The 24,498-nt window shown below is 43.1% G+C and overlaps 1 protein-coding gene across 2 annotated transcripts in view; it reads right to left on the reverse strand.

Annotated features, from left to right (window-relative positions):
• The window catches only part of mdfic2 (MyoD family inhibitor domain containing 2), an 87,641-nt gene that overhangs the window by 30,758 nt on the left and 32,385 nt on the right, over positions 1 to 24,498 (reverse strand). The window contains exons 3-4 of one of the 2 annotated variants that reach the window (XM_055647664.1): positions 11,447 to 11,695; positions 8,636 to 10,093 (exon numbers count right to left, since the gene is read on the reverse strand). The exons of the other annotated variant lie outside the window; for it this stretch is intronic. Of the exons in view, the coding sequence (XP_055503639.1) occupies positions 9,837 to 10,093; positions 11,447 to 11,695 (506 nt within the window). The 3' untranslated portion in view covers positions 8,636 to 9,836. Of the gene's footprint in view, positions 1 to 8,635; positions 10,094 to 11,446; positions 11,696 to 24,498 lie in introns of those variants that run through there. 2 annotated transcript variants of the gene reach the window in all.

A 24,498-nucleotide genomic window follows, 5' to 3' on the forward strand; every position in this document is an offset into this window, starting at 1 on the left:
TACTCAGTGAGTGCAAGGCTATGAGAGTAGGTAGAAAACTCATCTTTATTCGCTTTACACAAGGATCTACTTTTTTATGGCACAGATTACTAAGTGTCTCTAGTCACTGTTGTAATGTATACAATGACCAATTTTGTCCAAGCAAGCTGCCACAAGCAGCATGCACTATGATGACAAATAATCTGTCCCTTTAGTGATGTTGTTCAATGGAAAAAATTTGGCCAAGAGGCTGGAAAAAAAAAAAAAATAAAGAATATCGCAGCACCTCCGCAAAGTACTGTCAAGAAACAATTTGGGAGGGATCCACACACACGGAGAGTCGTGCAACGGGATCTTCCGGTGCATGTTTGGGGCTGTCAAAAAGTCTTACACCCCTCGGGTGGTTCACCTTTCAAATAAAGCTCTTGCACTAAATGTAAACTCTTCTGTAGTGTCCTGTAGAATGAAAAGGTGTTGCTTGAAATGAAATGAAACGTGTAGGTCATGGGGACAGGAGCTCTTATATGTTTTCAATAGGTTTTCGGTTGCAGAGTGGGCAGGTTGACATAATCCTCATGGTGTAGCACAGGGCATACACATCCAATCAATCTTCAATGCTTTCTTCCCCAACCTCGCACTCAGTCTGTCGAAAGGTACCGCTGCAGAAACAGCACCTACCCATGTGCTCCAGATGCTACCTCACCGGCCAAGTTATCCAGTAGTTTATGTCCTTCCTTGGTAAAACCAGAATCTGCAGTTCCAGTTTCTGCAGGGAGACCCTTGTTTCAGCAAAAGCCTAAACTTGTAGAATCTCCAACTTGCCATTCCCTTGTCTGCCAAATCATTTCATGTCTTTTGCCTCTCCGGGATGACTTTGTAAATGCCCACCTACAATTATTATACTTGAGGAGGGATTTGCTTTGATCTGATTCCTAATCAGCTGTTTGCCGCATTCCCTGTTCTTTACAAGGAGACTCAACATCTCTCATCAATCGGGTTCCCTAAAAGTTCCAGCTTGCTCTCCCCCAACAGGCAAGCTCCCAATTACTCTTGATAACTGACTTTTGAAAGTCCTCCACTTGGCAGACAGTCCCCTTACCTGCAAGAAGACACCCCAAAGTGACCTCTGCAATTTCCTACCTAATAGCTTCCAAATAGCCTTGATACATTTTAGCAATCAATTCTATGCTTATCCATTTACTATTTTAAATCGAATAGTCAAACTCACTGGTCACAAATTGGGTCCCCACTTTGTTAACGTTTCCCTCCCTCATTCCCCCCAAGAGGGAAGGACCAATGTTGCACCTATTCTAGGACAGTCCATAAATAGTTTGCTAAGGTGGCTGTTTTGAACACATTTAACAATCCCCCCCTGTCCCCAACCCCTTACAAACATGGGAAATGGCAGTCAATTAAAAGGTTACAGTTTGAATTGTCCCACTGATACCATCCTATTATTTTTACAGCTAACTGTAACCTACACATTTGGTGCCTCTTAATCATGCTGACTATTAGGAGGGCCTATAAAACTCTCCTATTCAACAAGGAGAAAGAGATCTGTTGAATGAGAAAAAGCTTAGTTTAACCAAGTAGGTCCCTGCAGTCAGAAACGGGAGAATTGATCATGGGGAACAAGGACATGGCAGACCAATTGAATAACTACTTTAGTTCTGTGTTCACGAAGGAAGTACATAAAAAATCTGCCGGAAATAGGCAGGGGGAAGGGGGTCAAATGAGATGGAGGAACTGAGTGAAATCCAGGTTCGCTTGTAATGGTGTTAGGTAAATTGAATGGATATAAAGTCGATAACTCCCCAGGGCCAGATCGGCGCATCCACAGAGTACTTAAGGAAGTAGCCCCAGAAACTAGTGGGTGCATTAGTGCTATTTTTTCAAACCTCCTTTAGATTCTGGAGTATTGTCTGAGGCGTGGAGGGCTACTGAAGAACCACTTTTTAAAAAGGGAGGGAGAGAGAAAACGGGGAATTACAGACCAGTTAGTCTAACGTCGGTAGTGGGGAAAATGCTAGAATCAGTTATTAAAGATGGGATAGCAGCACATTTGGAAAGTGGTGAAATCATTGGACAAAGTCAGCATGGATTTATGAAAGGTAAATCATGTCTGACGAATCTTATAGAATTTTTCGATGATGTCCAGCATGGATTTATGAAAGGTAAATCATGTCTGACGAATCTTATAGAATTTTTCGATGATGTAAACTATTAGATGTGGATAAGGGAGACCTGGATGTTTGGGTGGGTTTTTTTATATCGGCTTTCCAGCAGGCTTTCGACAAAGGTCCCCACATAAGAGTAGAGTATACAAACTTAAAAAGACCCGGTAGTGGGGGTTCAGTATTGTATGGGGATAGAGAACTGGTTGGCAGGACAGGAAGCAAACGCGTAGGAGGGTAAACGGGTCCTTTAACAATGGCAGGCAGTGACTAGTGGGGTACCGGCCAGGCGCAGTTCTGGGACCCCAAGCTATTACTAGATACTATTAATGATTTTGGACGAGGGAATTGAAGGCAACAGCTCCACGTTTGCGGATGACACGAAGCTTGGGGGCAGTGTTAGCTGTGAGGATGATGCTAGGAGGCTGCAAGGGTGAATTGGATCTAGGATGGGGTGAGGGGGGCAAATGCCTGGCCGATTCAGTATAATGTGTATAAATGTGAGGTTATCCATTTTGGTGGCAAAAACAGGAAAGTAGACTATTACCTGAATGGTGGCCGATTAGGAAAAGGGGAGATGCAACGAGTCCTGGGTGTCATGGCACACCAGTCATTGAAAGTAGGCATGCATGTGCAGCAGGCAGTGAAGAAAGCAAATGGTATGTTAGCATTCATAGCAAAATGATTTGAGTATAGGAGCAGGGAGGTTCTACTACAGTTGTACAGGGTCTTGGTGAGCCCACACCTGGAGTATTGCGTACAGTTTTGGTCTCCTAATCTGAGGAAGGGACATTCTTGCCATAGAGGGAGGTACAGAGAAGGTTCACCAGGACTGATTCCTGGGGATGTCAGGACTTTCATATGAAGAAAGACTGGATTAGACTCGGCTTGTACTCGCTAGAATTTAGAAGATTGAGGGGGTATCTTATAGAAACCTACAACATTCTTAAGGGGTTGGACAGGCTAGATGCAGGAAGATTGTTCCCGATGTTGGGGAAGTCCAAAACAAGGGGTCACTGTTTAAGGATAAGGGGGAAATCTTTTAGGACCAAGATGAGAAAAACATTTTTCACACAGAGAGTGGTGAATCTGTGGAATTCTCTGCCACAGAAGGTAGTTGAGGCCAGTTCATTGACTATATTTAAGAGGGAGTTAGATGTGGCCCTTGTGGCTAAAGGGATCAGGGGGTATGGAGAGAAGGCAGGTACAGGATACTGAGTTGGATGATCAGCCATGATCATATTGACTGGCGGTGCAGGCTCGAAGGGCCGAATGGCCTACTCCTGCACCTATTTTCTATGTTTCTATGTTTCCATGATACCTGTACATTTAAAAATAACCATTGGATTGCCTTAATTTAATACATATTGTGTGGACGTAGAATTTAATTTTGTCTCTTTGGGGAAATATTACTGCTTGCTGAACAATATAAAATAGTTATTGATGGTTACTCTGATATTAGGATTGTTACAAAATAATGTCATTTTGCACCCGTTTGAGGTGGGAAAGATCATAATCGTTTAATAAAGATTAAAATTCACACCTTCCAATTGCCTGAAATATGCAGGATGCCGTGAGCCAGAACATTTTTCTACAACACATTTCTTATCATTAGGACTCTTTGCAGTGAGACACAAAACATGAAACAAAACAATAAATATTCCAGAGCTAATTGTTTTGAAGCTTCCTGATCTCATCGGAACTAAGCCCCCATATAACTTTGGGTACAAACCATCAAATGGACATTCTATGGCATAGGACTGACTATTGACAGGGATTGTTTAATTTAGTTTAGTTAGAGAGATACAGAACCGGAAACAGCCCTTTGGCCCACCGAATCCAGTGATCCCCGATCTAATGCCCCTGTCCCACATAGGAAACCTGAACGGAAACCTTTGGAGGCTTTGCGCCCCACCCAAGGTTTCCATGCGGTTCCCGTCAGTCTCCCTACCTGCTTCCACTACCTGCAACCTCCAGCAACCACCTGCAACCACTTACAACCTCCGGGAACCGCACGGAAACCTTGGGTGGGGCGCAAAGTCTCCAGAGGTTTCCGTTCAGGTTTCCTAAGTGGGACAGGGGCATAACACTATCCTAAACACACCAGCGATAATTTACAATACTTTTAAGCCAATTAGCCTACAAACCTGTGCGTCTTTGGAGTGTGGAAGGAAACCAGAGATCTCGGAGAAAACCCACGTAGGTCACGGGGAGAACGTACAAACTCCATTCAGGCAAGCACCCGTAGTCAGTATCGAACCCGGGTCTCTGGCGCTGTAAGGCAGCAACTCTACCGCTGTGCCACCATGCCGCCCTGTTATTTTCCTTGCAAGACCAGTGGCTCAAAGACCATTTTTTCTCAAATTGAACCTCCACCCGTTTTACACATTTGGGAAAAATGCCTACCCAAGGCACAAAGCAGAGAAAAATCAGTCTCTCAGGGTATTGTCCTTGGCATATTTTTCTTGTGTTTCAGCAGTTTTTCAAGGTTAATATCCCGTTTACTTCAAGAAATAAGTCAACACTCAAGTTACACGCGTGTTGGGCCAACGTTTCTGCTTCTGGAGACGACCTGGCTGGCTTTGATGTTAATAATGGTCAATTTGCAAAACCAGTCGGTTTGGTATCGGCTAAACCACTTAGTGAACGCCACTTCATTTTCTCTGCAAAAGATCCATTAAAACAAGACGAAACAAAACTTTTCCAATAAGTTGAAACATTGATTTTGTCTGGCACCATCGGATAGGAAGTTGTCCCTAGAACTGCAGACAGAGGGACTGATTTTAATCCAGGGTGACAGAAACGGCAACATAGTGTTCAAAATCGAGGGGTAGTGTCCTCATGACTGCATGGGTCACCATAGTTGCAATTGGGAGAAACTAGTGTGATCTTCCTACATTTGCAGAATGACCACATTAAAAAATATCTCTGTGGTCAATATTAAATATGGAGCATTTGGGACTTGTTCACTTCCATAATTCAATTCCTTTGGAATTACTGGACCCAAATCTAGTCAGAGGGTGTTAAATCTGTGGGATTCGTTGCTACAGATGGCTGAGCGGGACAATCAAAGGATATTATTTAAGGCAGAGATGGACAGAATCTTGATTACTAAGGGTGCCAGGGGTTACGATACTGTTAGTGTAGGGGTGATCGCTGGTCGGCGCGGGACCTGGGGTTATGGGGGGAAGGCAGGAGAACGGGGTTGAGATGGAAAGATAGATCCGCCATGATTGATGGCGTAGTAGAGTTTATGGGCCGTACGGCCTAATTCTGCTCCTTGAACTTATCAAGTCCAAAGATGTGCCCAACAGAAATCAGTGAAACTTTCACACCAAAGACAATCCCTTCAGTTCAGTTTAGTTTATTCCCATGTGTTCTGAGGTACAGTGAAAAGCTTTTGTTGCGTGCTAACCAGTCAGCGGAAAGATGATACATGATTACAATCAAGCCATTGACAGTGTATAGATACATGATAAGGGAATAACGTTTAGTGTAATGTAACGCCAATAAAGTCCGATCGAAGATAGTCCACGGGTCACCATTGAGGTAGATAGTAGTTCAGGTCTGCTCTCTAGTTGTGGTCGGATGATTCAGATGCCTGATAACAATTGGGAGGAAACTGTTAAAACTTACACTTCTTTTTCAATTTGAGCAAAATTTCTCTGAGGTATTCTCAAAGTAGATGATGCAAACACAATAGATGTTCTTAACATTACTTACTGTACGTGATTGATTACAGTCTCAATCATACTTCGAAACAGCACATACAAGTTTCAATATAGGTGTTGTATCGTAGTGACAAGGGATCAATCCCCAGATACTTCTTACAGTATTGATTATGGTTCTTTCCCTCAATTCCACCTTGCACCTTTTGTCAATAACCTGCTGTGCAGTTCTCATTATTGTTGTCAGACCTGGCAAAAGTTTAGCACAGTGCTGTGCCGTGCCTCGAGAGGAACCCTGCCCTGTGTAGTTTCATGTTGCCATCCCTTCAACATTGTTTCCACCTTTTCATTCTTTAAAAAGACGAAAAAGGTTCCGTAGGTTAGACAACATCCCGAGTTTAGTTTAGTTTAGAGATACAGTGCGGAAATAGACCCTTCGGCCCACCGAGTCCGCGCCGACCAGCGATCGCCCCGCAGCACTCGTAGTCGGGATCGAACCCGGTTCTCTACCGCTGTGTCACCGTGCCGTTCTAAGCTGGGCGTACTACCTGAACTGCTTAGACCACCACATTGTTAAGCAGCCTTATCCATTTTTGACCCTACAAATCACTCTGGTTGGTCTTCATTGAGACCACTATGCGTTTTAATCTACCCAATTCTGTCTTCAACTGATTCTTCAAAGCATCCGATACAAGCTGAAGATTGGAGTGGATTGGGTTTGAACTTGACTTTGAATCTTTAGCAAGGAGATGAGGGGGAATTTCTTTAGTCAGAGGGTGGTGAATCTGTGGAATTCATTGCCGCAGGTGGCTGTGGAGGCCAAATCAATGGATATTTTATGGTGGAGATTATCAGATTCTTGATCGGGAAGGGTGTCAGGGGTTAGTGGGGTAGGGAGAATGGCAGGTTGAGAGGAAGAGAAAGATCAGCCGTGTTTGAATGGCGGAGTAGACGTGATGGGCCGAATGGCCGTACTCCGTACAGACAGCTTATGATCTTGATACAGGGGTGGCACGGTGGTGCAGCGGTAGAGAGGTTGCCTTACAACCCCAGAACCGTGGGTTCGATCCTGACCACTGGTGCTGTCTGTACGGAGTTTATATGCTCTACCCGTGACATGCGTGGGTTTTCTCTGAGATCCTCGGTTTCCTCCCAAACTCCAGAGACGTACAGGTTTGTATGTTAATCAGCTTTGTAAAATTGTAACTTGTCCTGTGTGTGTAGGATAGTGTTAATGTGCGGGGATCGCTGGTCGGAGTTGACTCGGTGGGCCAAAGGGCCTGTTTTCGCGCTGTATCTCTAGTCTAAACTAAACTACTGTAAATGAGAGCAATTTAGTCTGTAAGTATTTTGAACGTTTCTGCAAACTTGACATCTCTAAAGCATCCACCTGTCACCATTCAAGCTTCAGTTTTCTAAGCTAATCAATTCCAATTCACGAAGATCAATTAGTGTAATCAGCACGACAATTTACAGAGTGTAGAAACAAGGAACTGCAGATGCACAAAGTGCTGGAGGAACTCGGTGGGTCAAGCAGCATTTCCAAATAGATTACTAGTAAGAAAGTCAAACTTACTCTCATAATGTCATGTGATAGGAGCAGAATTAAACCATTCGGCCCATCGTCTACTCTGCCATTCAATTATGGCTGATCTATCTCTCCCTCTTCACCCCATTCTCCTGCCTTCTCCCCATAACCCCTGACACCCGCACTAATCTATCTATCTCTGCCTTAAAAATATCCACTCATGGCCTCCACAGCCTTCTGTGGCAAAGATTTCCACAGGTTCACCACCCTCTGACTAAAGACATTCCTCCTCATCTCCTTCCTAAAGGAATGTCCTATAATTCTGAGGCTATGACCTAGACGAGAGTCCCAGACTCTCCTGCTAGTGGAAACATCCTCTCCACATCCATTCTATCCAAGCCTTTCACTATTCAATAAGTTTCCTTGAGGTCCACCCTCTGAGTCTGAAATCTGGTACATCCAGGTTCAGGAACAGCTACTTCCCCACAGCCATCAGGCTATTAAACTCACCATCAACCCAACTCTGAACTATAACAGCCTATTGCACTTCATCTGTTCATTTATGTGTGCATATATATATATATATATATATATATATATATATATATACACATATAATATGGTCTATGCTATATAGACACACTGAACTGTTCTGTATTTATGCTTACAATATTCTGTTGTGCTGCAGCAAGCAAGAATTTCATTGTCCTATCTGGGACACATGACAATAAACTCTCTTGACTTGACTCCAGCGAGTTGAAGCCCAGGGCCGTCAAATGCTCATGATATGTCAACCCACTCATTCCCAGGATCATTCTTGTAAACCGCCTATGGACCTTCTCCAGAGCCAGCACATCCTTCCTCAGATATGGTGCCCAGAATTGCTCACAATATTCCAAATGTGGCTTGACCAGCGCCTTATAGAGCCTCAACATTACATCCCTGGTTTTTGTATACAAGCCCCGTTGAAATAAATGCTAGCATTGGGTTTGCCTTCATTACTACCGATTCGACTTGCAAATTAACTTTTTTGGAATCCTGTTAAGGGACATGTTTGAAACCAAGAGGAGAGATGCAGTTAAAGAAAGGTTGGAGAAACACATGAGGAAAATTATCCCTAATATGTGTAGGATAGTGTTAGTGTGTGCGGGTCGCTGGGTGGCCTGGATTCGGTGGGTCGAAGAGCCTGTTTCCGCATTGTTACTCTAAATTAAACTAAACTAATACCAAGTATTATAGCAGGCCCCATAGAGCAAATCAGACATCAAATGCGTGATAATGTTCAATAGTATCTATATCTTTATTTATACAGTTGATGATAAAAGAAAAAGATGCATAAGATAACACAGCCAAACTCCTTGCAAAGATCTTGAATACTTGCATCAACATGTCAGAGAAGTATGATTATTCATCAGTTTTACCGTTGAAAACTCTACATGTCTTGTGCCACATTAATATGAAATGACATCTAAATTCTCAAATATTCCCTTGTGTAATTTTAAGTGCAGTATATTTTAAAAAAATCTGTTTTGAAATTCAGTGCTCAACTATCAATAACTTTCCTTTAACTTCTTAAGTATCTGAAATATCCTAACCAGAAATTATCCATACGATATCAAGGCATACAGTATAAATGAATGAATGAATGAATGAATGGTACTTTGTCACGTGTGCCAAGTCACAGTAATATTCTTTCTTTGGCATTGCCAACAAATTTACACACAAACCATTTGTGGTCCCACTTCATTCTCGGTGGTCTCATTTTCTGTAAACATGCTGTTAAATACTCAAAATTTGTAGCCAAGGTTGGGAGCCAAAGATTTATCCCCTTGTGGTTATTAAAGAAAGCAAAGACCACAACATTCAGAACAATTGACTCAATTTTCACAACTTTCCTTCGTGCTTTTGCAGTCCGTACAGTGTAGACTATGTGTGTGGGGAGGAACTGCAGATGCTGGTTTGCATCGAAGATAGACGTCAAAATGTTGGAGTAACTCAGCGGGTCAGGGTGCATCGCTGGAGAAAAGGAATAGGCGGCGTTTCGGGTTGAGACCCTTCTTCTGACTGCAGACTGTAGCACCCAGTGTCTTCCCTAGTCTACAGTAGCTGATGATACTCAATCATCATACTCAATCCACATGATGTGATATTGGAGATGGATTAACACTGGAGCAGAGTTTCACGACATTAGCCACCCCAACAGTCATTCACCACAGTGGTTTTCTTAACCATACCAAGGGCTGAGGACAGAGAAAATAAAGTGATCTGGCATTACAGCGTTATTATATGATATATACAGACAATTTAGAACACTAAGTATAGCTGGAACACAGGTTTTTTTTAGATATTTTCAGAAAAAAATGCTTGAATTCACAGTGTTTAAACTTGCAACGGTGACCTCGTTGTACAGCACTTGCTCTAGTAGAGAGAGAGAAGGGGAGTGTGCAACTAGGTATCCAGACAGTGATTTCATGTCCATGAGAACGTTCAACGATAACAAACTTCAGAAATTTCTAAAGCCAGTTCCAAGCAGTCACTGGTTTCCTGACAGGCGTCAAACAGACCACAGTCAAAATCACACTTGCAGTTACAATCACAGGTGCTGTTGCTCACGTCAGTGCTATATTTGTGGCAGTCGTAGCAACATGTGCGGGTCCAGAGATGTGCGCATGTGTGAGGTAGCATGAGCAGAAAATCGTAAAACTGGCAAAACAGACAGGTCAGGATGAGAGAGGCGCATTCATCTGATGAGAAAGATGAGATGATAAAGACACAGTTAGCTGGTGTGAAATAGGAAGGATGGAAACATTAAAGACAGCTGGGAAGTGCATTGGGACATGTGGCAGAAGCAACTCAGGTAGCAATGCAAAGCAGCGCAAAATGAATCAATCAGTAAGCCATGTTAAAAGTCTCTATACTTCTGATTTTCCACTGGGAACTGCTATCGTCGACCAAAGTGCAAAGTGCTGGGGTAACTCAATGAATCAGTCAGCATCTGTGGAGGGAATGTAGGGGGTGGACAGGCTAGATGCAGGAAGATTGTTCCCGAGGTTGGGGAAGTCCAGGACAAGGGGTCACAGTTTAAGGATCAGGGGAAATCCTTTAAAACCGAGATGAGAAGAACTTTTTTCACACAGAGAGTGGTGCGTCTCTGGAACTCTCTGCCACAGAGGGTAGTTGAGGCCAGTTCATTGACTATATTTAAGAGGGAGTTAGATGTGGCCCTTGTGGCTAAAGGGATCAGGGGGTATGGAGAGAAGGCAGGTATGGGATGCTGAGTTGGATGATCAGCCATGATCATATTGAATGGCGGTGCAGGCTCGAAGGGCCGAATGGCCTACTCCTGCACCTATTTTCTATGTTTCTATGATGATTCGGGTCAGAACCCTCTTTAAGACTGGGCGACAGTCTGGAGAATGGTCCCGACCCAAATCGTCACCTATCCATTCCCTGCACCGATGCTGCCTGACCCGCTGAGTTACTCCAGCACTTTGTGTTTTGCTTAAGATTCAAGCATCTGCAGTTCCTTGTGCCTCCACAATATTCTACCAGTTTGGGACGGAGTGGGTAGAATTTGAACCACGATTTCAACGGAGGGATGTGGATCTTGTGCAGGCAGATAAGAATTGTCCTTGACATCATGTTCAGCACAGTAATTGTGGGCCCATTGCTGTGCTGTACTGTTCAATTTTCGATGTACTTTGAGAAAATGAATTGGTTTCAGGCAATCCTCATTATAGTCGGAGCCACTGGAGCTTAAATTTGACAATAACTGACTTTATCCTAATTGAGGGGGTACAACAACCCTCTGGCTTTCCATTGCATGGGGTCAGAGACCACTGACCTGGCCTGGCATTCGTCCATAACCTAGATATGTGATGACCATGTCTCGGCCTAGGTCTCTGGCCTGCATGAAAGCCATGCTCCTTCATGCTAATGAATAAGATCCCAGGCATGCAGGGTGGAAGGACAAGCTAAGCAGATGTGAGCAGGGAACTGTGAAATATCAAAGCCAAATTCTCCATTTGACTTGAATACAGTCGGACGCCAAGTTTATTCTGGTGTTTTTTTAACATTTCATCCACCAACAGGCCTACCTTCAGTATGTGTGTTATGACTCTGCGAACTTGGCGTTTGGAAGCCAAATTTACTTTTCTTACTGTCCATGGAATACGGCGATGAAGCTGAACCCATCCAAAAGTCATCGCTCGGCGCTTTTTTGGACGGTGAGAGTGAGCCGACTGAACGCACTGCTGCATCCTTCGTGTATTCTGCCCCTCCGCTGCTAATAACGTTACATCGCCCGTCATCCGACGATTTGCTATCTGGTGAAGAGAACGTCTCACCTGAAATGAGACAGAGGGGGAGGAAAAAAAAAGCTGCTGACACAATACAGATCAAATAACTCACAAAGTGCTGGAGGAACTCAGCAGTTCAAGCAACATCTCAGGTTCAGTTTAGTTCATTGTCACGTGTAACGAGGTACAGTGAAAAAGCACTTGTTGCATGTTACCAGTCAGCAGAAAGACAACACATGATTCCAATCGATCCAGTTACAGTGTATAGACACATGATGAGGGAATATATTTTAGTGCAAGGTAAAGCTAGCAAACTTCAATCAAGGATAGTCCAAAGAGTCACCAAAGAGGTAGATAGTAGTTTAGCACTTCTCTCTGGTTGTGGTAGGATAATTCAGTTGCCTGATAACAGCAGGGAAGAAACTGTCCCTCAATCTGAAGCTTCACACATTTATACCTTTTGCCTGATGGAAGAGGGGAGAAGAGGGGGTGGTCAGGGTGCTACTCGTCAATGATTATGCTGCTGGCCTTGCCAAGACAGTGTGAGGTATAAATGGAGTCAATAGAAGGGAAGTTGGTTTGTGTGATGGTCTGGGCTGCGTCCACAATTCGCTGCAATATCTTGCGGTCTTGGATGGAGCTGTTCCCAAACCAAGCTTTGTAGATGAAATGGATAGATGACGAAGGGTCTCGACCCAAAACGTCACCTATACTTTTTCTCCAGAGATGCTAACTGACCCGCTGTTAATCCAGCATTTTATGTTTAACTTCAGTGTAAATGTCATCAGGTTGTGACTCTCCTTAGACCATTAAGGTGTCCAATTTAGTCACTGTTCTTCACGAAGGATGTAAAGACTTTGAAGAGGACGCGGAAGAGATTTATCGCAATGGTTCCAGTAAATAAGATGTCTTGGACAGAAGAGTTGCAATAGGATCTGATGGAGGTATTTAATATTTTACGAAATGTATGGACAGAGTAATAGAGAAAACTATAACTATGGGCGAAATATTTATTATAAAACTAGACCAAGTGCAGACCCGTTGGGTCTGTTCCCGCAACGCGCGGTTGCAAGGGGGGGGCAGCCTGACGTAATCACGCAACGCCACGTGGTAGGCGTGCGGCGTCAAGACGCTGTGTACAACGTCAAGACGCTGCGTACGACGTTGAAACGCTGCATACGCCCGTTGAGATGCTGCGTACGCCCGCAATGCGTCTGCGGGCCGACAGGCCGTTGATGCGTGGGATTTTCCAAGAGTGCAAGCCTGTGGGGACGGCGAAAAGCAGCGGGGGGAGCAGCCGATCAGCGTGACAGAACCATGGAAAACACTTTTGTACAATACGTCATGTGGTTAGGATATGAGAGACACTGCCATTGGTGGTTATAGAGATTTAAAAAATAAGTTTATTTATTAGGATCAGGGTTGTCAATTCCTGCAAATAATGTCTATATTGTTCACCTCTGTCTTTTTGAGCTGTTGCAGTTCCTCTGAGACCCGTACAATGTCTTTGTGAAGGTAGGCCTAGAATTTAGAACCTGTCATGATGAAGAATTGACCATACATTTCCAAGTTAGGGTGATGTGTGACTTCAAGAGTGACATGCAGCTGTGATTTGGCTGTATAGGAAGGAACTGCAGATGCTGATTTAAACTGATGATAGACACAAAAAAGCTGGAGTAACTCAGCGGGACAGGCAGCATATCTGGAGAGAAGGAATGAGTGCGTTTCGTGTCAGAAGAAAGGTATCGACCCAAAACATCATCCATTCCTTCTCTCCAGAGATGCTGCCTGTCCCGCTGCGTTACTCCAACTTTTTGTGTGTAATTATGATTTGGTTAGGTACACAAAAATGCTGGAGAAACTCAGCAGGTGCAGCAGCCTCTATGAAGCAAAGGAGATAGGCAACGTTTTGGGCCGAAACCCTTCTTCAGACACTTCGTTAGATTTGGTTTAGTTTAGTGACAGCATCGAAACATCGCCCACTGAGCCCATGCTGACCATCAATCGCCTTTCACATTAGTTTTATGTTATCTAACTTTCCCATCCACTTCCTACACACCAGGGGCAATTTATAGAGGACAATTAACCTGTCAACTCACATGTCTTTGATATGTGTGAGGAAACCGGAGCACAGGGAGAATGTATAACCTTTATACAGACAGGACCCGAGGTCTTGTTCACAAATGGGTCTCTGGTGCTGTGTGGCAGCAGCTCTGCCCGATGTGCCACTGTGCTGCCCTTACTTGGTTCTGATTGCCCCCTTGCTATTCTTGGTGGTAGAGACTACAGGATCAAGAAATGCTTTCAGAGTATACGATGTAGGCAAATGTAATACCATGGTACTTATATGGTTGTCCCCAATTCTGGTCAATGGTCAACTCTAAGGTGCCGATGGCAGGGCATTTGAAGATTGCAAGGATCTTGCCTTATTCAGATCTCTTGCCTATTCTGATGTTTAGTTCCTGATCCATCCACATCTGACCATAAAAACGGCCTTAGTAATCCTGTTCTCACTCTCTTGAAAACATCTTTGACCATAGACAAATAGTGCAGGAGTAGGCCCTTCGGCCCTTCGAGCCAGCACCGCCATTCACTCTGATCACGGCTGATCATCCACACGTGTGAAGCAAAGGGGAAATTTCATCTCCTGGTGATCATTAGGAGCCTGGAATTTGAAAAATAAACTATTATTTCAATTGTAGATTAGTTCCACCACAAATTATCATTGATTCGTACAGTTGGCAGTCTCCTGAACAAAAACTCTTTCACTGCGCATAAAGTCACTCAAGTGACACACAGACTTGAACACGATTGAAGAACTGCACTCGCAGGCACCATAAAATGCAATGCTGGCAGCAAAAAACACAATGTGTAGGAAGGAACTACAGATGCTGGTTTACACCGAAGATAGACACAAAATGCTACAGGCAGTATTTCTGGAGGGAAGGAATGGGTGACGTTTCAGGTCGAGACCCTTCTTCAGATGTCTCGAATAATAAATGCATGGGATATGAGTCTAACTGAGAAGATAGTGAGTCAGTCTGAAGAAGGGTCTCGAAATGAAATGTCACCCATTCCTTCACTCAGAGATGCTGCCTGTCCCGCTGAGTTACTCCGGCATTTAGTGTCTATCTTCAGCAAAAAAAAACACAATCTCTTTCCTGTAAAAAGCAAACTGGACTGGCGTGGGAGTCACACAAAAAAACACTGAAGTTGAGACTCTGTGCAAAATCTTCATCTTGAGACCAAGCCTACATTTGTTTATGCATGTAAAATCATGCCATTTCTCAAAAAAAACAATTAAGATGGGCCTAACGCCTTGATCGTGTGAAGCATGTTGAATGAAGCAGCATAATGTTGTTTAACCTCAATGCCATTTATGCAATCTTATTTTCATCTTAATACAGCGAGGTCAGGCCAAAACCTATTTTTTAAAATGACAATCATATTCACTCAAGTGTGTGTTGAACTTATATGTGTGATTTCATATGCATGGAGAATTAGTTATACAGAGACTGACAGCCCATCTGTAATAGCTCATTAGGAAATGCATGAAATAACTGATTTACTTAATAAATTACAGGACTCTGATGAATGTGAAACAATAAGTACTATTAACTTTTAAAACTTCCCAAATTTATGTTCGGCCACAATTCTAAACATTCAATTTGTAAAGCCGCCCAATGTCACACACAGACGGACATGTTGCATTTAATGACAATAGCCTCCCCCCCCATGGATGAGATTTCATATTGGGATGCTGAAAGCAGGAATACACTCTATGCTCCACTAAATAACAATACATTTAAACTCACATCAGTTGCTACCAGTGCAAAATGAGCAAATACTATTTTATTGGGTTTAAAAAATTGTGGTGACCAAACAGATATAATTGGGCTGCTTACAACCCATGGGTATGAATATTGACTTCTCTAACTTCAACTAACCCTTACTTTTCCTCTCTCTCCACCCCTCCCCATCTTAGTTTTCCGACTAGTTTGATGGCCCTCCTGATTAAATTTTACTTTGTATGCCTTATTTTCCTCTTCCTCTAGCTGGCAATGATCTATTCTAAGTCCCCTTTGAGCTCTCATGTTCACACCTTACCCTTCCATATCTCGCTTCCCTCTCCCATGACTCTCAGTCTGAAGAAGGGTCTTGACACGAAACGTCACCCTTCTATCCAGAGATGTGGCCTGTCCCGCTGAGTTACTCCAGTATTTTGTGTCTATCTTAGGTATACTTCATCACCTGCTCACAAACATTGAGAAAGTAGTGACAAATATTTTATTTGCTCTCTTTAGTCTCTGCATAAGTAATTCCCCACGCACCTGAACACAACACAAGCAACTTCAACACACTCGCTTGAGTGAATGTTACACCTAACTGTTCTGGAGGCAATAATTAGATCAAATCATAAATTAAAAAAATGCAAAGAACACACAGGCTCAATTATTACAAATGTTCCTGGTTTCTAGATAGAAGCAAACGCCAGTGCAATACCAAACACAAGGGAAATATTTTGAACGTTCGACAACCCCCTCTTTAACATGTGAAGCTTTGACTTTCAGTGAATTAGCAAATAAATAGTGGGTGGCACGGTGGCACAGCGGTAGAGTTGCTGCCTTGTGAGCCAGTCCCACTTAGGCGACTGCCAGGAACTCATTTTAATGGAATTCACCTACGACTACCTACGACAGCAAAAATTGTCGGCAAAAATGTTTCAACATTTTTCAACAACTTTGGTAGGCACCAATAAAGCATGCACACAGACAAGGTCATTCTCGTAAACCTGCCTTTGGACCCTGTCCAGCACAAGGCTTCCTCAGATATGGGGCCCAAATATTCTTACAATACTTCAGACCGCATTTGGAACATTGTGAGCAATTTCGAGCCCCATATCTGAGGAAGGGCTGGTGCTGGAGAGGGCCCAGAGGAGGTTTACGAGAATGATCCCAGGAATGTTTGGGTTAACATATGATGAGTGTTTGACGGCACGGGGCCTGTACTCACTGGAGTTTAAAAGGATGAGGTGGGGGGGGGGACCTCATTGAAACTTATCGACTAGTGAAGGGCCTGGGTAGAATGCTGAACTGAGTGTAGGGTAGTTCAGTGCTAAACTACTATCGACCTCATTGGTAACCCTCGGACTATCCTTGATCGGGCTTTGCTGGCTTAATCTTGCATTAAACATTATTCCCTTATTACGTATCTATATACTGTAAATGGCTCTATTGTAATCATGTATTGTCTTTCTACTGACTAGGTGGCACGCAACAAAAGCTTTTCACTGTACCTCGGTACACACGTGACAATAAACTAAACGGGAATTGAAACCAGTGTGGATGTGGAGCGGATGATTCCACTAGTGAGAGAGTCTAGGACCAGAGGCCATAACCTCAACATAAAAGGATGTACCATTAGGAAGGAGATGAGGAGGAATTTCTTAAGTTAGCGTGTGGTGAATCTGTGGAATTCATTGCTGCAGAAGGCTGTGGAGGCCAAGTCAATGGATATTTTAAATCAGAGATAGATAGATTCTTGATTAGTACGAGTATCATTTATGAACTTATGAAGTTGATAAGGTTGTGAAAGTGTTTGACACAGGTACCACTGAGACCAGCTGGACATTTTGTGGAATGCAATCTTCTACTTATCGGAGAGAGTGTCCACTTGTACAGACTTGCCCAGTACATTCCCAAAATAGCGCCTTTATTCCTGCACCTCTTACCAGATTCTATTGACGTGTCGAAGAAGTTGGACAAGTGTAGATTGTTTTCGTTGGAACATCAGAGGCTGAGGGGAAACCTGATCAAACTATATAAAACCACCAGAAGCATAGACAGGGTAGACAATCAGACCCTTTCTCTCAGGGTGCAAATGTCAAAGACCAGAGGGCTCAGCTTTAAGGTGAGAGGGGCAAAGTTCAAAGATTAAATCTGCGGGGCAAGTATTTTTACCCAGAGAGCGGTGGCTTCTTGGAAAGTGTTGCCGAGGGTGTGGGTTGGGGGTGATAGAGGCAGATAAGATTTGCACTAGAGGGCATAGAGGGGATTTAAGAGGCTTTAGAAAGGCACAAAGATAGGCCGGAAATGGAGGGATATGGATCAATTGCAGGCAGAGGAGATTGCTTTAACTTGGCACCATGTTTGGCATGGACATTGTTGGATAAAGTGCCTGTCATGCACTGTACTATGTTCTATATAGATAAAGAAACTTGGCTGGCACATCTTGTTATGCAATGTGCAATCTGTGCACATAAACAGAACAATGTTACCCCCACCCATTTTATGTAGATAAAATATACATTTTGTTAATTAAGAAATGAGGAAGTAGAGGGAGGGTAATGTAACAAGGGGAAACTAATTATTTTCCATTTTTTGTCTAACCCTTCTTCCTAAAGGCCATTTTTAGTTCTAAGTCCACGGTGGAATGTCATAAAGCAAGGTCAGTGATAAAAATGTGGTATAAAAGTGAGAAAAAAATTATTCCAGAGGACAGAGGTTCAAGGTGAGGGGAGAAAGACTCAATAGGAACCTAAGAGGTAATTGTTTTACACAAAGGATGGTGGGTGTATGGAACGAGCTGCCGGAGGAGGTAGTTGAGGCAGGGACTATTGCAACATTTAAGAAAGGTACATGGTAAGGACATGGTTTTAGACAGGTACATGGTAAGGACAGGTTTAGAGAGATACGGGCCAAACACGGGCAGGTGGTACCAGTGTAGATGGGACATGTTGGTCGACAAGGACATGGTGGGCCTTTCCCCATGCTGTATGACTCTCTGACTATGGCTCAATGACTCTATCTGACAGACCTGGACCTGTTCCATGAACATTGCTTTCTATTAGCTCATTTTGTATAAGTAAAAAATGTGTTGCTCAATAGACAGGTCTGATAAGATCCCTTCTGGTATTTAAATAGTTCCTTTCTCACAAAGCTTCCTGAGGTCAATCTGAAACATTGGCATTGGAATCATACTTGATGGGAAAGTGGTTATTGCATTTTTAACCCAACATCCCATTATTTTAGTTTGGTTTAGAGATGCAGCGCGGAAACAGGCCCGAGGGCCAACCGAGTCCATGCCAACCTGAGATCACCCCGTACACTAGCACTATCCTACACAACACACTAGGGACAATGTACAATTTTACCAAAGTCAATTAATCTACAAACCTGTGTATCTTTGGAGTGTGGGAGGATACCAGGGCACCCAGAGAAAACCCACATGGTCACGGGGAGAACGTGCACACTCCACATGGGCAGCACCCATAGTCAGGTGCTGAAAGGCAGCAACTCTACCGCCGTGCCACTGTGCCGACCATCACTCCACATTTCCTCCAGCCTTAAGAACACCAGCCTTAAAGACTGGAAAATACAATTTACGTATCACCTAATGAGGCTCAAGTGTTCTCCAAGTGCCCATTGCACAATCTGGCACACTTAGTGGACACAACATTCAGAGGAAGAATGTGTCCCTGTAATTTCCAAAAAACAAGCCATGATTTTACAAGGGATTGGGCACCATTCCCGAATCGGAGCACCAGATTATTCCACATTAGCTTCTGCACGAATCACTCATTATTTATATGGCCCAATTAATTATTTCCTAATTTCCTTCTTTTCAGGGAAAGGGGAACCTTCTATTTCATTTTAAACAAGGATTAGAATATAAATATATTCAAGCCGTAGAGACCTCAAGAAATTTTAAGGCATCATTTAAAATTCAATCATCAGTCCAATTGCATTATAAAATTTAATGAGATTCATTGATTTATTTTTTTATATACATAAATCTGAAAATAGTTTACTCCTAAGCTTCACAAGTTTCGACAATTAGCGCGGTAGACAGCGTCTAGACAGATTCCTGCATGCATTGTTTCTGCACGTTGGCTGAATTTATTATGTATTTTAATGTGCCATGTTCGACAAATCTCGTTTTTCCCCTTGTTCGGGGAATGTTCAAAATTATTTCACGTTAAAACAGATGTAAATTACACGTTTGCGGACTGCGTCTTGCAAATTACCCAGGAAAGGCTGAGCTTGTTGGGGAGGCTGGCATGTTTACTAAAGTTTGTTGAAAAAAAATCAACATAATTGGTTCAGCATGGTGGCGAGGAAACTGGGCAAACAGAACAAAAACAGTGTGGAACTAATGGAATGGGTTTTATTTAATATATTTGTCTTTCTATAATTTTAACATAGGGCAGAGCACACGGGGATGAGAAATTGTTAAACAGGAGGGCACTATTAGTTTGACCACATTTTTCACAATATTTTTTTTAACCAATTTGCACTGTTCTATTTGCAGCTCCAATCAACCTTGACTACCCCACTAATTAGGAGTGTAGTCCCCTATGTCAGTGACTTATCACAGCAATCATAACACACAGAGGCTTCTTCACAAACACTTCTGGAAGATAATTGCCTAGTGTTCCAAAGTCAAGCCAATTATCCTTTGTATCAATTATGATAAAATGCATACATTTTCTTTAACAATATGTGGAATTTTAGCATCAAATGGCAGCCAGCTTTAGTCATAATTGGTGGCAAGAGACACAAGTCAGCAAAGTCAGAATTATTGTAAGGTATTTATTCATTGCTATTAAGAGCTGAATGTGTGTGGTAGGCCAAAATATCCTCTAAAATTAGGCATGTTAAAATGTTCATATTGCTGCACCAATAATTAGTTTTTCAAAAGGAACAGTCATTGCTGGAAATGATGCCGTGACAAGCTAGGGTTCTTTATTTTCAGATAATAATATTCCGTGCTTTACCACAATTAGACTTGACAGAGGAACGTCAATAGCTTAGAAAATCTGCCTTCAATGTCTCACCTGCTGTATTATTAATTGCAGGCACGTCGCACTGCGTTGCATTTCCCAGTGCAGCCACCAGAAGAGAGACTGGCGTAAGCAGGTGAAGCTTTAGTTACAAGCCACACGCGGAATGCAGAGCCACTTCTGTGGACAATGTTCACCCAGTCTATGCCTGGATTACAATGTGCATTGGCAACTGAATCATCCTAGCGCAACTAGAGAGCAGAGTTGAACTACCATCTACCTCTTTGGTGACCCTCGGACTATCCTTGATTGGACTTTGCTGGCTCTACCTTGCACTAAACGTTATTCCCTGATCCTGTATCTACACACTGTAAATGGCTCAATTGTAATCATGTATTGTCTTTCTGCTGAATGGATAGCACGCTTTTTCACTGTACCTCGGTACACGTGACAATAAACTGAACTGACTTTGTGAACACCAAAAACACTGTAGATTAGAACAATGCAAGTGAATCAGTCCTTCCCCTGAAGATGCTTGCACAGAATGAAGGGAGGAGCTGAATGAAGGGGAGGGGAAGGGGAGAAATGAATCCAGGTGATGGACAGGGAAGAAAGGGCGAGCAAAGGAGGGGGGCAGATGGAGTAGTTTGCAGGAAAATTACCTAAAATTGGAGAATTCAATGTTCATACCATTAGGTTGTAAGCTACCCAAGCAGAATGTGAAGGGCTGTTCCTCCAGTTTGCATGTGGCCTCATTCTAGCAATGGAGGATCATGATCATGTGATAGGAGCAGAATTAGGCCATTCGGCCCATCAAGTCTACTCTGCCATTCAATCGTGGCTGATCTATCTCTCCTAACCCTATTCTCCTGCCTTGTCACCATAACACCTGTACTAATCAATAATCTGTCTATCTCTGCTTAAATATATCCACTGTCTGTGTCCACAGCCTCCTGTGGCAAAGAATTCCACAGATTCACCACCCTCTAACTAACCACATTCTTCCTCATCTCCATCCTAAAAGAACGTCCTTTAACTCTGAGGCTATGGCCACTAGTCCTCGACTCTCCCACTAGTGGAAACATTCTCTCCACATCCACTCTATCCAAGCTTGGATTGACTAGATAGGATCAAACTCTATTCAAGAGGAGGCCCAGGACAGAAAGGCAAGTGTGGGAATGGGAAGGGGAGTTCAAATGGTTAGCAATCGGGAGATCCAGCAGGCCTTGGCGGACCGAGCGCAAACGTTCGGAGAAACAGTCGCCTAGTCTACAATTGGTCTTACCGATTTAAAGGAACCCACATCTGGAACATGGAATGCAGTAGATGAGGTTAGAGGAACCTCTTTTCCACTTGAAAGGACTACTCAGGTTCCTGGACAATGTGAGGGAGGAGGTTTGGAGACTGGTGTCACATCTCCTGCAGTTGCAGACTTTTCCTCAGGGTTGGGGAATCAAGGTGAGAGGGAAATATTTAATAGGAACCTAAGGGCCAACTTTTTCACACAGAGGGTGGTAAGTATAGGCAAGGAGCTGCTAGAGGAAGTGGTTGAGGCAGACATTTAAAGGGTGCATGAATAAGACACAAAATACTCAACCCCATTTCCACCCTGAGAAAATGGTTCTGTCTGTCTATCCTAGCTATGCCCTATGCCTAGTCAGGGAATATATTTGAATCATGTGACCATATCAGGCCATTGCCCCAAAGCATCCTGGGTGGTGACTGGAGAATAATTGCAGAAGACAATAGACAATAGGTGCAGGAGTAGGCCATTCGGCCCTTCGTGCCAGCACCGCCATTCACTGTGATCATGGCTGATCATCCACAATCAGTACCCCATTTCTGCCTTCTCCCCATATCCCCTGACTCCGCTATATATTTAAGAGCTCTATCTAACTCTCTCTTGAAAGCATCCAGAGAACCGACCTCCACCGCCCTCTGAGGCAGAGAAGGCACTTGAAACAACCTAAGATAAACACAAAATGCTGGAGTAACTCAGCGGGTCATGAGGTCATAAGTGATGGGAGCTAAATTAGGCCATTCGGCCTATCAAGTCTGCTCCACCGTTCAATCGTGACTGATCTATCTCTCACCCCTAACCCCATTCTCCTGCCTCTCCCAAGGACCACTGACGCCCGCATTAATCAAGAATCTCTCTATCTCTGCCATAAAAACATTCATTGAAGTCATAAGTGATAGGAGCAGAATTATGCCATTCGGCCCTTGAAGCTCTCGACCCAAAACATCACCTATTCCTTTTCTTTCTCCAGAGATGCTGCCTATCCCGCTGAGCTACTCCAGCATTTTGTGTCTACCTTTGGTGTAATGCAGCAATTGCAGTTCCTTTCTGGGATTTAAACAACCTCCTCTCCCAATCCACTCTGTTTCTTCACCTATCATGATGTATGCCTGGAAGGCATGCGCACTGTTTATAAGTTCTGTAGGAAGTGGGAAAATGTGTATGAAGAATACAATAGTGTCCCTACTGACTTTAAGTTGCATGGCAGGCAGGCAGGCAGATAATAAACTGTAGACCAAAGTGTTTTAATGGATCTCACATTAAGTCCGTAAAGAACGACACCATTGAGTTACATTTTGATGTTGCCGTATAACACAGAGGTGGAAATCTACTCTGAACTGAGCGTTTGCCTGCTATTCGCTTGCTAAATAACATTTAAATAAACAGCCTAACAGAATAAATAATATATTTCAATGCTGCTGTACAGTGATAACCTATCACCGATTGGACATTTAGTGTTCTCAGGAGCCACTTTAATAGGTCACACTGCCATGAACCAGATAACTTTCATCAAGTTCTATTGCCTTATAGTCAGGAAAGAAAATGTTTCAATGGTGCTTTTATTACCACTCAGGGTAAAATAAAAAGGGCATATGATCATGACTCTTCCTACTGCTTGAGCAGAGAAGGCTCTCCGGTCCTTCTTGTGCTGTGAGGATTGTGGTATCTCTTATCTTTCCCTAAGGCGGCACGGTGGCGCAGTGTTAAGAGTTACTGCCTTACAGCACCAGGGGCCCAGGTTCGATCCTGACTATGGGTGCTGTCTGTATAGAGTTTGTACGTTCACCCCATGACCTGCGTGGGTTTGTTCCAAGATCTTCGGTTTCTTCCCACACTTCAAAGACGTTGTAGTTTAATTGGTTTGGTGTAAATGTAAATAGTCCCTAATGTGTGTATGATAGTGTTAATGTGCGGGGATCGCTGGTCGGCACGGACTCAGTGGGCTGAAGGGCCTGTTTCCGCACTGTGTCTCTAAACTAAACTAAACTTAGCAAATTGGATCTTGTGTCGGTGAAATCAAGAACATCTGCATATTATAAAGCTACAGAGAGGTCTTGCAAAGAAAAGGATAATGCCTAAACATAATAAAAAGTGAAAACAGACAAAGTAGCTACATAAAGATAGAGAATATAACTGAGGACAATAGAAGGTATAGGAGCCTGAAAACTGTAACGTCCAGGTTCAGGAGCAGCTTAAATGTGTAGAGAAAGACTGCAGAGGCTGGTTTACACTGAAGGTAGACACAAAATGCAGCAGTAACCCAGCGGGTCAGGCAGCATCTCTGGAGAAAAGGAATAAGTGACGTTTTGGGTCGAGAACTTTCTTCAGACCCTGAAGACCTCAGACTCTAAAGAAGGGTCTCGACCCAAAACATCACCTATTTCTTTTCTCCAGAGATGTTGCCTGACCTGCTGGATTACTGCAGCTTTTTGTGCCTATCTTCAGGAGCAGCTTCTTCCCTACAACCAACTTAAACAGGATAACCCCCAAATAAGCTCAGAGCTATATAGACTTGGGGACATTATTTTTGCACTATGTATTTTGTCAGTTTTTTAAAATATATTCTGAACTTTTTTTTGTGTTGTTTATTATGGGCTTTACAGAGTAATATGTTCACTTATCTGTTGTGCCGCTGCAAGTAAGAATTTTGTTGTTCTGTCTCGGGACATATGCCAATAAAACACTCTGGACTTGACTCTAATTATGACATTAAAAGTTAATTGATTTAGAAATTATTGGATTTTACAATTTGGTTCATCTGGTGAAATA

Source organism: Leucoraja erinacea, chromosome 16, assembly GCF_028641065.1.
Source record: "Leucoraja erinacea ecotype New England chromosome 16, Leri_hhj_1, whole genome shotgun sequence".
NCBI lineage: Eukaryota > Metazoa > Chordata > Chondrichthyes > Rajiformes > Rajidae > Leucoraja > Leucoraja erinaceus.